The sequence below is a fragment of the Salvelinus alpinus genome, chromosome 15 (genome assembly GCF_045679555.1).
Source record: "Salvelinus alpinus chromosome 15, SLU_Salpinus.1, whole genome shotgun sequence".
Taxonomy (NCBI): domain Eukaryota; kingdom Metazoa; phylum Chordata; class Actinopteri; order Salmoniformes; family Salmonidae; genus Salvelinus; species Salvelinus alpinus.
In genome coordinates, this window is record NC_092100.1 from 10,261,971 (window position 1) to 10,276,792 (window position 14,822).

Here is a 14,822-nt window from a genome sequence, read left to right on the forward strand (position 1 = left end):
ATGTATGTGATTGGGTGTGTGGCTGTGTAGAGTCAGTATAAATGTATGTGATTGGGTGTGTGGCTGTGTAGAGTCAGTATAAATGTATGTGATTGGGTGTGGCTGTGTAGAGTCTGTATAAATGTATGTGATTGGGTGGGTGGCTGTATAGAGTCAGTATAAATGTTATGTGATTGGGTGGGTGGCTGTGTAGAGTCAGTATAAATGTATGTGATTGGGTGGGTGGCTGTGTAGAGTCAGTATAAATGTATGTGATTGGGTGTGTGGCTGTGTAGAGTCAGTATAAATGTATGTGATTGGGTGTGTGGCTGTGTAGAGTCAGTATAAATGTATGTGATTGGGTGTGTGGCTGTGTAGAGTCAGTATAAATGTATGTGATTGGGTGTGTGTCTGTGTAGATTCAGTATAAATGTATGTGATTGGGTGTGTGTCTGTGTAGATTCAGTATAAATGTATGTGATTGGGTGTGTGTCTGTGTAGATTCAGTATAAATGTATGTGATTGGGTGTGTGGCTGTGTAGAGTCAGTATAAATGTATGAGCATATTATGTGTAAGTGAGCAGATGATGGAGTGTGTGTATAAAAAAAAAATATATATACACAAGGGTCAACTCAGATAGTCTGTGTAGTCATTTTGTTAGCTTTTTAGCAGTCTTATGGCTTCGGGGAATAGTTACAGGGGAGAGGAGGGGGGTGAATGAGCCAATTGTAAACTGGGGATTATTAGGTGACTGTGATGGTTTGAGGGCCAGATTGTGAATTTAGCCAGGACACCGGGGTTAACATCCCTACTCTTACGATAAGTGCCATGGGATCTTTAATGACCTCAGAGAGTCAGGACACCCGTTCAACGTCTCATCCGAAAGGCGGCACCCTACACAGGGCAGTGTCCCCAATCACTGCCCTGGGGCATTGGGATATTTTTTAGCCCAGAGGAAAGAGTGCCTCCTACTGGCCCTCCAAAACCACTTGCGGACTGTAGCCCCTGCCACATGCGGCGGGCATCGGATCCTGTGTAGCGTGATTCCACCTTATTCCTACAGTATGTCCTTTTTCTCGTTTGATGACTCTGCGGCGGTCATATCGAGACTTCTTGTACTCATTCCTGTCCTCGGCCTTAGCCTCAGGGTTGTCTGTGATAGCCCTGTCCTTTAGTTTAGCTCCAACCTCTGTGTTAATCCAGGGCTTTCGATTGGGGAAGCAGCGAACCTTCCTTTTGAGGACAATGTCACCGATGCATTTCCTAATGAAGCCGGTGACGGAGGTGGTTAGCTCTCACCAGGATCCCCCTTCTCTTGCCTCTGTAACATCGGCAATTCCTATTGGGGAGCCTAAAAATGGGGACGGAATTACAGAAAAAGCCCAAGGCAGACGAGTCAAAGTCAAAGTCGGAATTGAGGAAAGTAACTGCTGATCTGATGTTCAAACTTTCTTGTCGGTTGTAAGAAATAAAAACGGATACTTTTTGTGAAAATAAACAACAAAAGAATCACAAAATAGCAAAACGACAGCCATCCAGTACGCTGCCATTTTATCTACAGATGCAAGTCTTTATAAACCACTCTGGGAGCTTGAGGAGGGACATAAGGTACTCCCAGAAGATGAACAGTTGTACGAGGGGCAATAATTTGTACTGGGCTTTTATAACTGTCCAGTGGCAAGAGGCAGGTTGTACATCAGGGTTGATCGGTATAAAGGTTTAATGGGCCCCTTATCTGTCTGGAGACATTTGTCCAATGCTGAAGATCTTTAGACTGAGCTGGTAGTGCTGTACATGGACACATCAAAAAGGTGGTCTGACAGATTTGTCAATGATGTTATGATAACCCCCAACACCCCAATACAATTCATTTATGTTCTATTTTTCTTTCAGTTGTCATTTATAAAAAAAGGAAATGAACTCCCTCAAAGTTCATGAAATCATAACTTAAGATCAAACTTCGTAGCCATCGTCATGAAGCCACCTCATGAGCAAGTTCAGGCCAAATATGACTATTGGAACCCAATGTAGCGTTATTAATAGACTGGAAGGGTGCCTATGAGTCTGGCGCGCAAAAACTCTGTGCTGTCAAAACTTTTCTTCTCAACTTTGGTATCCACTTACAGGCCAATTTCAAGGTCAATCAAGGAAGTATACATTAGCACATATTACACAACGACCCCCGTTTTGGTAAAGCGATTGAATCCCCTGCAGGGTTTTGATATAAGAGACCCTCAAATGTAGGGGATTGCTTAGTAACAAAAAAGCATTGCATTTTATGTCTATCATTCCTGATGGCAGTTTCCCTTGTCACACACTGTGTCCACTGTTATGATCAGAGGAAACTCTCTTATCCATCCCCATTCAGGTGAGAGGATAAAGGTTTGAGGTAGAACAACCTGTAATGCCAAATATGTTGCATATCTCCTTGAGTGCTCCTGTAACTTTTATTATGTGTGTAAAACCAAATGTGAACGGAAGAAAAGGATTTGTGAGCATAAGAGCTCCATTCGCAACCACAAAGAAAAATCGCCTGTTGCCAGGCATTTCATAATCATGAACTAAGTGCCTTACGTTACATGGACATTGGATTGGAGAAGGCCCCACGTAGAGGAGGAGATAGGGATAAATGACTTCTCCAAAGCCAGTCATATTGGATTTAGTGCCCCAGCAGGTCTCAATGAGGAATGTTCCCTTTTCTTGTTTTTTTGTAGAAGGCTATAGCGGGCTTGCAGTTGATGTACGATGCCTCCTGGCGGCCATTTTGGAAGACCGCTGCATGAATTCTTCTGACAACAACAGCCTAGTGACTATCCCACACTGCATGATAACAGTGCCTAAAACTAGTTGATTCATCACCACGGTTATTTTCTGTAGAGTATTTGGCTGCTCTAACAAAGCAGGAAAGACAACGGGAAAGAAATATGTTTACAGATTCCCCGCAATCATAAAACACCATTGGTGACACCAATGAGATAAAATCAAATCAAATGTTATTTGTCACATGCGCCGAATACAACAGGTGTAGTTTGATTAATTGTTCAGCAGTCGTATGGCTTGGGGGTAGAAGCTGTTAAGGAGCCTTTTGGTCCTAGACTTGGTGCTCCGGTACCGAGAGAACAGTCTATGACTTGGGTGACTGGAGTCTTTGACAATTTTTTGGTAATAGTGGTTGTGTGTAAGGACTGACGCTAGAGTCGAGAAGCAGGTAAGGGAAGTCAACATTTAATTGGAACAGACATGGAACAGGACAGGAATAGCGTCAGAACCGGGTAATACACAGACGTAAGACAATTAATGCAGAAGCCGGGAACGGAGCTGGGGAACAGACAGATATAGGGAAGGTAATAAAACAGGTGATTGTGTCCAGGTGAGTCCAATGAATCGCTGATGGGCGTGACGAGGGAAGGCAGGTGTGCGTAATGATGGTGGCAGGAGTGCGTAATGCAGGGCAGCCTGGCGCCCTCGAGTGCCAGGGGGGAGAGAGCGGGAGCAGGCGTGACAGTTGTGTGTATGTTTTATGCTAAGGATCCCTTCTCCTGCTTCTAGACATTTCACCACCTATATTACAATGGTTGGATTTGTACCCAAAACAAATGAATGTCAGCACAAGGCATGTACAAAATCCAGTATAATGATTAGCCTCATATACATTGTCTACTGGTATGGTTTTTAAATTGAGAACATATAACTGAACAATATCTAAACAATGTGTGAGTTAAGCTATTGTCTGCTTCAGATGCACAATGTCAAGGGGTGCATTGCAAATGCTCATAAGGCTAATGCCATCATACTGTAGGCCAGTGGTTCCCAACTCACATCTGATTCAACTTGTCAACTAATCATCAGGCCCTCAGTGAGTTGAATCAGGTATGTTTGTCCGGGGCTACAACAACGTGTGCTGTTGGAGGTACTGGAGGACCGGAGTTGGGAAACACTGCTGTAGGCCTATGGCTGCACTGGCGTTGCATGCCATTATCAGCTGCAAAATGGGTTCACATGGCTGATATCCTGAAAAGAATTGTGACAATCAAATAAAACTAATTGGAGAGCTTATGACTGAACAAAAAGGTCATGTTCATTTGAGAATACAACACAGAAACACAGACAAATTAGAGACAGATTCCCTTCCCCTCTTTATTGCAGGATTGTGATCTGTGATTAATCAACATCGACACCAGTTAATCTTGAATAATAGTTAAGTTAACAATTAAAACAAGTTTAAACACTTAACTTCAAAGAATCAACACTATTTCATATTCAATTCACAGTGTACAAGTAAGCTAACTCATATGTAAAAGGTTAGACATTTTAATAACACGTAGGCTGTGAATACCAGAGGTGGCCAACCTCGCTTCACGGATCACTGATCTACTGGGGGAGCAGACTTCTGTTCCAGTCCAGCAATAGCACACTTGATTGTTAACTCATTAGATTTGATACATTGAATCAGGTGTGTTCGTGCTGGGCTGGAACAGAACCCTGCACACCCAGCAGAGTTGGCTTGCTCCAGTTGTAATAGGTTTATACATTGTGTGCGACTTTTAAACTGTATTTTTGTTCACAGAATTTGCATACCTAGGTACACATATAATCTAAGAATGTACAAAGAATGTACCCTTATTCTCTTGGGACATTCTTTGGGACCTCTTCATCTTCAGACAGGGTTTGGCAGCTCTCTGTATCTGAGGACAGAAAACATCACAAAGAAACAGGCAGCATTATACTCAAGTTAGACAGCCCTGAATATTATGTTGCTATATCTTTCTGTCCTCAGTTGTTCTCGCTAGGAACTGGAACTGGAGAATAGGTTTATAATGTCCTCCCACATAGGTACCTGCCCTCTCCCTTCTCTGACAGCTGGAACTGCTAGCTAATCCTTTCACACTCTTCCATGGCTGTTAGCTAGCTACCTAGCTACAAATGCATTTAGAGTTACAACGATAAATACATCAAGATAGCTTACTAGCTAATATGAAGTTAGCAATCGGGTGATATTTTATTCACGTATGGAAAGTTAGCTAACTAGCCAACATTTCGTTAGCAGCTCATTTGAGTTAGCCTGCGCACTAAGTTTCTGTAGCAAGCTAGCTAGCTAATAATACATCTTTTTTTTAATCACTTTCAAAATATATTTACTTTTGAACTTTTATTTAAGTAGGCAAGTCAGTTAACAAATTATTATTTACAATGGCAGCCTACTGGGGAACAGTGGGTTAACTGCCTTATTCAGGGCAGAACAACAGATGTCTACCTTGTCTGGCCCACTGGCCCAATGCTCTAAATCAAATCAAATCAAATTAAATTTTGATTTAACCACTTTCTTGAATAGGTTCTCCCACTGCCTCAGTTTTCTGTATCCTTAGAAAAACGAAATAATGGGCAATCTTCCCGAAGTTTCCGGTGGTAGCGAAACGCAACCAGTCATGTGGACGATTGGAGGACTTCAAACAGACAGAGTTTGGTCTTCCGACATGGCACTTGGTGTGGTTGCTAGGTGATTTGGGACGCAACTGCAAGCCATCTATAAATATATAGACCGAAAATACATTCCTAATATTTAGGCTATAATGACATCATAGTGTATCTTTGTGTGTTTTTTGTATATATTTAATCTTTCCCTCATAGCTCCCCCTGCTGGGATCTCTTAATTGGGCCAATACTGACTGTGAACCGATAGTTATGGCTACCTGTGTGTAGCCTGCATAGTTGTCCTAACATTGCCTCATATGCACGCTGAAAAAGGGCTCTTACCCCAAACGTTCGTGCAGCAATAAAAAACATGTTTATTTAAGTTTATTCACAGGAGTGCTGTCCTATTTTTATTCTTCACACTATGAGGTTGGACAAATACTATGAAATTGTGGAAATGATAAAGTCCTTTTAGTGTTTGAAAAGACTGCCTGAAATTTCAGCCTGTTTTGGTGGGATGACATCACCGGGCGGTAAATTAGTTAATAGACCAATAAGAAAGTGTTCCAAACCTCTCTGCCTATAACTCAGACCACTCCCAAACAGTCCTAGCAAAATTATTTATTGAGAAATGGGTCTTTGCTAAGAAGTTATTTTTCTTTATTTTTGACCATTTTAATTGAAAACAATCACACTAAGGTACTTAATTGTTATCCAGAAATGATTTGATATTGAGATAAAAATGGCTGCATGTCAAAGTGTATGTGTGCGTGAGGATGTGTTGCTGGGATACCTGGTTGCAACGGTACCCATTTGGAGGGACTCTGGGAATGAATCAGGTGCCCACTTGGCAGCTGAACTTTTCAGCTCAGCGGGGACGTTCCCTTCTGCATCGGTCTCGGCTCCACACAAATCATTAGCTACGCCTTAAAGCGTCCCGCTCACGCCTTGACGCTCCCTCTCAACTAAATTGAGTCATGTGTTTATCTCAACCCCGGGTAATTTTCAGTCTGCTGAGAATCCTAGCTATTTCCAAATGGCAGTTTTTTTAAGTCTCTGTGTGAATCTGATAGATTGAGGTGAGGAGCTGTCGGGAGCAAGTCTACAGATCCATCAAACAGCGTCATAGACGGGTTGGTTGTTTGTGGCAACTATGGGGCAAAACAGATGGGATTGGCATAGAATGTTGATAACACGTAAACTATAGTTCTTCTCCAATGTTGATTGAAAACATAAATATAGTTGCACAATGAGCACTTGTTGTCTCTCAAATGCTTTTTGCAATATTAGCGTAGAGGTGACATGAGTCAAAACACCTCAAAACAAGACATGGAATAAAGAACAAGATGAAACGAGCTGAAACTAGCCACTTACGATTCCCCAACAAGGCAGTTTCTTGTCGTTGTTGCTAGCTATCTGGGCATCCACAATCACAACACACACAGCCTTCTGCCACTTTGAAGAGTGCGCATCATTTTTGTGGCGTTGTCAACTAACCCGTCTGTTAGCAACACGTATGTTGCGTAACAGGGACCGTACGCAAAGTGGCCATACCATCCCATTGAATCCACAAGCGCCATGCTTTACCAACTGACCTACAGAGAAGACACCAAAGAGCAACAATATATTTATCACTACTCATGTATATCCCTTGATTTTTTTAATACTGTACAACTGAGGTAGTGTGCCACTACAATGAACCATATTAATGTTGCTGTAAGCTGATTCAATAAAATAAGTCTATCCATCTCCAGACTAACAAAAAACATGGAATTACATTCGTGAGACTGTCCTCTACCACAGGGTTTCCCAAAGTTGTTCCTGGGGCCCCGCTTGGGTGCACATTTAGTTTTTTTGTCCCCTAGCACTACACAGCTGATTCAAGTAATCAAAGCTTGATGATGAGTTGGTTATTTGAATCAGCTGTGTAGTGCTAGGGGGGGGGGGAACTAGATGTGCACCCAAGGGGCCCCAGGACCGAGTTTGGGAAACCCTCCTCTACCAGAGCGTTATTCTTTAAACCAACATACCACGTAATTAACTAAGCATTATGTCCCACCCCTTTAGATTTCCAGAGGAAGACGTAAATTCTACCCTCCAGGAATTATTTTAGTTCAGAACAATGAATTTCGTCTGGTGACCAGGGGATTGGTGACCAGTGGATTGGAGACCAGGGGATTGGTGACCAGGGGATTGGTGACCAGGGGATTGGTGACCAGGTGACCAGGGGATTGGTGACCAGTGGATTGGTGACCAGGGGATTGGTGAACAGGGGATTGGTGACCAGGGGATTGGTGAACAGGGGATTGGTGACCAGGGGATTGGTGAACAGGGGATTGGTGACCAGGTGACCAGGGGATTGGTGAACAGGGGATTGGTGACCAGGTGACCACTGGATTGGTGACCAGGGGATTGGTGACCAGGGGATTGGTGAACAGGGGATTGGTGACCAGGTGACCAGGGGATTGGTGACCAGTGGATTGGTGACCAGGGGATTGGTGAACAGGGGATTGGTGACCAGGGGATTGGTGAACAGGGGATTGGTGACCAGGGGATTGGTGAACAGGGGATTGGTGACCAGGTGACCAGGGGATTGGTGACCAGTGGATTGGTGACCAGGGGATTGGTGAACAGGGGATTGGTGACCAGGGGATTGGTGACCAGGGGATTGGTGAACAGGGGATTGGTGAACAGGGGATTGTAAATGTATTAACTTGGTAATGAAACTAACAGAAACGTTTATTTACTCAGCCACCAAGGACACCTAATCTTTTGATTGGCGTAGTGCTTTATCGGCAGTAATTAGCAGGAGATGTAATTTTACTTTAAAGAGTAACTTTCATGAGAAAGACTATAAAAGCAGGTGACAGCGTGCCAATATATTTTGCATGATGTTTCCTTTACTAGATTGCTGACATTACACAAAATTCAAAAGGCAGTAAGGCACATTTCCGCATATGACAAAATTCTATGATTTTTGCTTGCCGTTTCATACAGATCTATGTGCTTTTACGAACAAAAAAAAAACATGTAAACTACTGTATGAGCATTATCCGTTTATATTAGTAGCTAAATCCATCGTAACAAGAAATACATGACAGTGGTGGTCATGTCAACTCATATTTTTTCCCAACTGCTATGACTGATTGGTGACGCAGTTCGCTACGACAGTTGGCTCAGTTCAATGGTTTTAAATTCTAATCCCACATGGGGCAGATAAAAAATGTTATCCTTTATTTACAGTATTCATCCCACACATCTAATTCTGAAAAGTTAAAGCATACGTGTGAGTGGGGTCGCCATGGTAGTAGTTGTAGGTTTTTATACAGTACCCAAGACCAATCTGTGAGTTAATTGGACCATTGGAAAAAGAGCTACTGCATAAATATTGCAATAAATATTGGATTGAATTGATGAGTACACATTTCAAAGATTTTTGGCACCCCATGGGGGATTCGAATTTACACCACAAATGGTAATTGATGTCAGGAACTTGATGTCAGGAACTTGGTTTTGAGAGTTATCCTTTAAGAGAGACCGCAATCCCATAGCAACTAACTACACATGCAGCAGTAGTTACTATAGGGAGTAGTATAAGTATTTAGCGAACAAACAATGTTTATTCAACTTAATTGCTTACCTTAATTTTATTTAATGTTCCAATCTAGTTTAAAATTGTAATGGTATATATTGATAGAAAAAAGCCACAAAGAACACATCATGTAGCGATCTAAAAGGTTAAGGCATTGCATTTTCAGAAATGGGATTAACTACTATAATCAACGTGGTCTCAGGACAATTTGTATTATTCTGTATGTAAACCTGTAACACCCCAGCATTAAATATGAGCAGTTGTACAATATCATAAGAATTATAGGACATATAGTATCATACCATACGTCTTACCCGGTCATGCAATAGCGTACAAATTGGATGAGGTAATTTATCATACGTTTTAGGGGATGTATAGTATTATATGTCTTTTTCTGAGACCAGTTTGCTTGTTGCCATAACAACAAGAGAGAATTACAGGGAGAATTTACGTTGGCGGTTAGTGGAACTGACAACTAAAGTTAGGATAATTTACGTAAAAGTTTAGAAGAACTAAAATAACAAAGGTTCGGTGAATTTATGTAGCATTTTACTACACCCGCAATAACATCTGCTAAATATGTCCCATCTGGACAAGAGGAATACCTATGTAAGAATGCTGTTCATTGACTATAGCTTAGCATTCAACACCATAGTACCCTCCAAGCTCATCATTAAGCTCGGGGCCCTGGATCTGAACCCCGCCCTGTGCAACTGGGTCTTGGACTTCCTGATGGGCCGCCCCCAGGTGGTGAAGGTAGGAAACAACACCTCCACTTCACTGATCCTCAACACAGGGGCCCCACAAGGGTGCGTGCACAGTCCCCTCCTGTACTTCCTGTTCACCCATGACTTCGTTCCACGCACGCCTCCAACTTAATCATCAAGTTTGCAGACTACACAACATTAGTAGGCCTGATTACCAGCAATGACAAGACAGCCTACAGAGAGTAGGTGAGGGCCATGGAAGAGTGGTGCCAGTAAAATAACCTCTCAGAAGGCGAGGTTAGTACATGTGCATCAAAGCTGGGACCGAGAGTCTGAAAAAGCACGCTTCTATCCACATCGACAGGACTGCAGTCGAGACTGTTAAATAGCTCTAAGTTCACTCAGCGTACGGCTTCCACCCGGTTGCTGTAATGGTCCACTCGCACCTTAGAGTGCTGCTTCCCTATATACATAGACTTGGAATCACTGGCCACTTTAATAATGGAACACTAGTCACTTTAATAACATTTAAATAATGTTTACATACTGCTTTATTCATCTCATATGTATATACTGTATTCTATTCTACTGTATTTTAGTCAATGCCACTCCGACATTGCTCATCCTAATATTAAATATATTTCTTAATTCCATTATTTTACTTTTAGATATGTGTATTGTTGTAAATTGTTAGATACTACTGCACTGTTGGAGCTAGGAACACAAGCATTTCACTACACCCGCAATAACATCTGCTAAATATGTGTATGAGACCAATCAAATGTGATTTGATTTATGCGACAGATAACATTAGATTTGAGGGGAATTGGGTTAAGAAATGGTTAGCGTTTTATTTTTTTACAGTTGTCCCGACGCCACTCGAACATGCAACCTTTGGACTGCTAAACAGTCACGGATTATGCCCAACTGAGTTATTCAAGATTCTGCTGTTTACACTACTTAGCTGTGTTGATAATAGACACACAGTTGAAGTATAAGCATAAAGCTAAGTTTTCTCGTCACCTGGGATGTATCCAAATTTGACCGAAATGTGTGTTTATGTCAAACACAAAGAAACTTACAGCTTGACCTAGCACACAACACACATCAAAGACAATCCTTCCCAAACACGATCCACAGTTTCTTGGACATATTTTGCAGAATACAACTATAACTCGCCTGCAGACATTTTTCTTGATACACCAGCCACTCAAAAGATTAGTGGAAACACAGATTTAGCCAAAGAAGGCTTTTTAAAATGTCCTGGTATGAATGGAACCCTCTTAGTGGAGGCTGCTTTTACTTAAACAGTTGGGTTGACTTACTGTCGGTATAGTGTGGACACAGGTGGCTGTACGGGTCTAACAGGAGCATTACGCTCTCTGGGGACGGTACCTCGAGAACATGTGCACACATTGTGCCATGAAATTAGAATTAAGCTTAAGGGAGCACAGAGTCAATTGGGGAAAAATACTTATTCTCTAATGCAGGTTATACACTCGTCAAATACAAAGGGTCCTAGACAATGGAATCAGGTAACCACAAGTCAAAAACAACAGTGTAACTGCACAGAAATATGACATTTTGTAATTGATATGCAGTTGAGTTTGTCTGTTTTCTTACTGTAGTGTAGACGTTGTTTGGTTGAGTACTTGAATCAACTTGGATTCTCGCAAGAATAATGTTTTTTTTTTTTTTTACCTACTATGGAAACAGGGTCAGCATGTTTGATTATACAGTGCAGGGCTTCTGTATACTGAATATAGTATATCAAGACTTAGTGATTACACTGTACATACAGTATGGGAATGCACTACAAATGTTCTGCTATTCATGTTCAGTGTTTTGGGTAGGTCACCTTTATATAGCCAGAACCTTCATATTTCTCCAACAATACATCCATTGGTGATATGAACCCATCTAAAATTACAGTTGAGTACTGTGAAAACAATTAATTTATTTTGCCAGATTGTTGATGGTTTTACGGTCTAGAATCAGGATAACAATGGGCTTTTGAAATCAATTTCAGCCTTGTAATAAGGCGAGGGACAGTCACGGTATGAGGTCACGCTGAAACGTGACTGCAACTTTCCAGTATGGCCCTATGTCCCCTTGGCAGTCATCCAGTAGACATGTGTATAGTTCATCAGCCAGCCTAGATCATTCTAAACAATGAGAGACTGACTAGCACATTCCTACTGTTTTGTCCACTCATCATCATTAGAGATGCTAGCTATATCTGATCAAACTGCTGAAGGTAACAAGAGACCAGTGGCGGTCAGTACCATTTAAGATGAGGGAGGCCATTTTATTTTTTATGAGCATGGCCTTATTTCTATTACAGCATATTGGGGAAAGGGGATACCTAGTCAATTATACAACTGAATGCCTTGAACTGAAATGTGTCTTCCTCATTTAACCCAACCCCTCTGAGAGGTACGTAGGGCTGTTTTAATTGACATCCATAGCGCCCGGGGTTAACTGCCTTGCTCAAGGGCAGAAAAGCAGATTTTTACCTTGTCATATCTGGGATTCCATCCAGCAACCTTTTGGTTACTGACCCAACGCTCTAACCACTAGGCTACCTGACGCCTGTTGTTCATATTCCATTCACCCAGTTCAATGTTACATCGATAGGTTTAGGCTACTACATGATACTCAAATTTTGAGTATAGGTAGGTTGCTACAACCTAGCCTATGAATGAAAGTTTACAATGTAGGTGCACACAGGTCGAGAGAAAAGTTTGAGGTGACAAATACTGCCTTGATCATTAGACCAATAGTTGCAAACGAGAGTCTGTATTGGACAAATTCAGGTACGTTTATCGCCGTTTCGTTCTGTTTGCTTCCGTTTAAGAAACGTTTTTCAACAGAATCTGTGGACTGAATACACCCGTGATCATACGCAAACACAGTTCACTTTCATAGCAGCCACGTTGTATTCCTTCTCGCATCCATGCACTCTCCTCCTCTCCCCTTTTCTCTTCATTTGTTGACTTCAATGCACAACACATCAGCTGTATGTGACCAGGTGAAAAAAACTTTCGAAGCCAAACCATATCATAACCACTACACACAGCCTACATCGTTGTCAGCATATTAGCTAAAGTAACGTCATAATCAACATAGCTAATAGAACTAACACGTTAGTAAACCCGCTACAATCATGCAGTAAAGTTCCAGTGTATAGTCAGTAAGCAGTTTAGCAGTTACACCGGCAGGCCCCGGTGGCACTAAATTAGTAAAACCAAAAGCTTACCTTGACTTGGAAGAGTTCCAGTGTTGTGTTGGATAGTCAGCTAGCTAACATAGCATTCCTCTGTTTGAGCTGGGTGTTTGAGTAGGCTAAACTATCTAGCTGCATTTGCTAGCTAAGTAAGTGAAACTGGAAAACAAATGATACACTCTATATTTCTCCCATGGTTCTCCTTAATTTTGAAGAAAGGAATTTGTTTAAAACTGTTATTATTGTTTCTCTTTGAGTCAACTACTCACCACATTTTATGCCCTGCAGTGCTAGATAGCTGTAGCTTATACTTTCAGTACTAGATTCATTCTCTGATCCTTTGATTGGGTGAACAAGATGTCAGTTTATGCTGCAGGAGCTCTGATAGGTTGGAGGACATCCTCTTGAAGTTGTCATAATTACTGTATAAGTCTATGGAAGGGTGTGAGAACCATGAACCTCCTAGGTTTTGTATTGAAGTCAGTGTACCCAGAGGAGGATGGATGCTAGCTGTCCTCCGGCTACACCATGGCGCTACCCTACAGAGTGCTGTTGAGGCTACTGTAGACCTTCATTCCAAAACAGTGTGTTTTAATCAATTATTTGGTGACATTTGAATATATTTAGTATAGAGTCTAAAAAGGATAACCTTTAAATTTGTAAATGTTTTTGTTTTTATGAAATTCACTGAGCAGGATGGTCCTTCCTCCTCTGAGTAGCCTCCACTGCAAGAGACCATGCTTCTCTGTGTATAGTAACCCCTCCATAGCCATTGTCATAGTCTTGTGGGTATGTTTTCAATCAATGTTGCTGTTTTTTCCTAGATAGCTCACCATAGCCTATTATATAATTCCATCATCATAAAGTAAAGTTGGTAAGATGCCCTAGAGGGCAAAAACATTGACTGAACTAATTGTCCTGACACGAGTCATTGTTGATTTCACTTGTTATAGGGGAGAGACTCTAGGGCTGCAGATAAGACTGTTGCCATGGTCCTGAAGGAGATACCCAAAAAGGCGTCTTCAGAAGTGAAACCCCTCCTCACGGTGACAACCAAGGTGGGCAGAACCATCGCAACTCCTCCGAACATCCCCTATCCCCTCTCACCCCCTCAACTGAATTTTCCTCCTATTTTTTGGTGATGATAAAATCAATGGCAAGGCTTTGAGCATCCCATATCTACCCTCCACTCTTGAGCCTAACTCGACCCCTTCTCACATATGAATAACCTCACGACAGCAAAAAGCAACAACATTGATTTTATTAAATTTTTCAGCTGCTCTATGTGGTATAAAATGCATGTTACATTCCAAATCACCAACTAATAACCAGCCAGTATTTCAGCTGTAGCCAGGAATGACATTTTATCTGAATGCCATTTCATTGATGTATTTAAATGATATGCGATGTAACTTGTACCTTACTTAAATATGTTGTTGCAGCAGCAACACCTTATCAATGTAGTGCAGGAATTGTTAGTGAGAGTTCCTCAGGTGTACCTTAGTGGGCTTTTACTGTAACATTACCAAGTGAATCTACCCAATCAAGTAGTCTTAGCAGAATGACTTCACATTACTAAGTGAATCTACCCAATCAGGTAGTCTTAGCAGAATGACTTCACATTACTAAGTGAATCTACCCAATCAAGTAGTCTTAGCAGAATGACGTCACATTACTAAGTGAATCTACCCAATCAGGTAGTCTTAGCAGAATGACGTCACATTACTAAGTGAATCTACCCAATCAAGTAGTCTTAGCAGAATGACGTCACATTACTAAGTGAATCTACCCAATCAGGTAGTCTTAGCAGAATGACTTCACATTACTAAGTGAATCTACCCAATCAAGTAGTCTTAGCAGAATGACGTCACATTACTAAGTGAATCTACCCAATCAGGTAGTCTT

At 41.6% G+C, this 14,822-nt stretch overlaps 1 protein-coding gene across 4 annotated transcripts in view; it reads left to right on the top strand.

Moving 5' to 3' along the window:
• The window catches only part of LOC139539469 (PEX5-related protein-like), a 173,117-nt gene that overhangs the window by 70,014 nt on the left and 88,281 nt on the right, over nucleotides 1-14,822 (top strand). For 3 of the 4 annotated variants that reach the window (XR_011667955.1, XM_071342441.1, XM_071342442.1), the window contains exon 2: nucleotides 13,871-13,975. The exons of the other annotated variant lie outside the window; for it this stretch is intronic. Coding sequence is in view for 2 of the 3 variants with exons in the window: in XM_071342441.1 (XP_071198542.1) it covers nucleotides 13,871-13,975 (105 nt within the window). In the remaining variant the exon portion in view is untranslated. The remainder of the gene's footprint in view (nucleotides 1-13,870; nucleotides 13,976-14,822) is intronic. 4 annotated transcript variants of the gene reach the window in all.